The sequence below is a fragment of the Artibeus jamaicensis genome, unplaced genomic scaffold (assembly GCF_021234435.1).
Source record: "Artibeus jamaicensis isolate MK-2021 breed Jamaican fruit bat unplaced genomic scaffold, CSHL_Jam_final contig_885, whole genome shotgun sequence".
Lineage (NCBI taxonomy): Eukaryota > Metazoa > Chordata > Mammalia > Chiroptera > Phyllostomidae > Artibeus > Artibeus jamaicensis.
In genome coordinates this window covers 173286-174802 of record NW_026522001.1, presented here as the reverse complement: position 1 = coordinate 174802, position 1517 = coordinate 173286, and the positions used below count along the sequence as shown (strand labels likewise).

Sequence of the window (1517 nt, the reverse complement as noted above, 5' to 3'; positions counted from 1 at the left end):
AACAGAGGCATTATATTGTCCAAAAGTGGTGATTATCTGTTGCAAGTGAATAATCAGAATATTGATTTCCTCTTGAGACAGATCATGAGAAAATATATTGGTAAGTTGAAGGACAATAATAACCCAAAAACCTTCAGAAAAAGGAAAAGCAAAGAAACCAACACTATGTAATTAGTATATATATGCAACCCCATATGAATCAACAGTTTTAAATTAAAGTTTTATTTCCTTAAATATTCATTCTTCTTAGGAAATAAGAGCATTCTTAAGAGTGTGGTGATGCAAATAAATTACTGATACATTACAGAAACAACTCTAAAATCTCAGATATGGGCTGCATGATGGTAATGACCTTTTAAAATTATTTATGAAATTTTTCTAAAAACCACTAATTGTCTGAAAGATCTCTTTATTGCTGCCTTCATCTCCTTATTCCTAAATGTGTAGATGACTGGATTTAAAAAAGGAATGAGTACAGCATCAGAGAGCGCAACAAATTTGTACATCTGTGAATTGTGGTGTGGCCATGCATAGATAAATATGATTGGGCCAAAGAACAACAGGACCACAGTGATGTGAGCTGACAAAGTGGAGAGTGCCTTGGGTGAACCACTTGAGGAATGTTTCCAAACAGTAAACAGGATGACAATGTAGCCAATGAGGAGTGCAAAGAAAGAGACAACACTAATTACCCCACTGTTGGCAATGATTATGAACTGCAATTTGTAGGTGTCTGTACAGGCCAGTCTGAGGAGCCAAGGAAGGTCACAGTAAAAGCTGTCCAATATATTAGGACCACAGAAAGGCAAGTTAACAATAAGTGCTACTTGGAACAATGAGTGACTAATACCAAATGCCCAGGCGATAGCTGTAAACAAAACACACATCCGTGGGCTCATAATGGTCAGGTAGTGAAGTGGCTTGCATATGGCCACATATCTGTCAAAGGCCATGGCAAGGAGCAACATCATCTCTGTAACACCAAAGAAGTGGATGAAGAAGATCTGAGCAATACAGCCCCCCAAAGAAATAACTTTATGCTTTCTGAAGAGGTCATAAATCATCTTGGGGCAACCAGTAAAGGAGACTCCTAAGTCAATGAAAGAGAGACTGGCCAGTAGAAAGTACATGGGGGAGTGTAAATGAGAATCAGTGGTTACAGAAAACATAATGAGGATGTTTCCAGTCATGCTTGCCACAAAGATCACAGAGGAAAACAACAGCAGGAGAAGTTGGATCTCCCATGAATGGGTGAGTCCCAAAAGCACAAACTCAGACACAACTGAGTGATTTCCCCCTTCCATTTATCCAACCAACTGGGCTGTGGCTGAAATTATGGGCACTAAGAAAATAAGAAAGAAATTATTATTATTCAAGATGACAGTGGTATCAATTATTTGTGTTGCACTATTCACCCTAAAAATGAAAACTATCTGGTTATCCAATACTTCACACTTGCAAGATGATGATGATGATGATGGTGGTGGTGGTGGTGGTGGTGGTGGTGGTGGTGATGA

At 38.7% G+C, this 1517-nt stretch overlaps 1 protein-coding gene across 1 annotated transcript; it reads right to left on the bottom strand.

Moving 5' to 3' along the window:
- Positions 1 to 365: 365 nt before the first annotated feature.
- LOC119047432 (olfactory receptor 4F3/4F16/4F29) lies at positions 366 to 1304 on the bottom strand. Its single transcript, XM_037142871.2, has one exon. It carries the CDS (start codon positions 1302 to 1304, stop codon positions 366 to 368), a length of 939 nt encoding a protein of 312 aa, XP_036998766.1.
- Between the last annotated feature and the right edge of the window lie 213 nt (positions 1305 to 1517).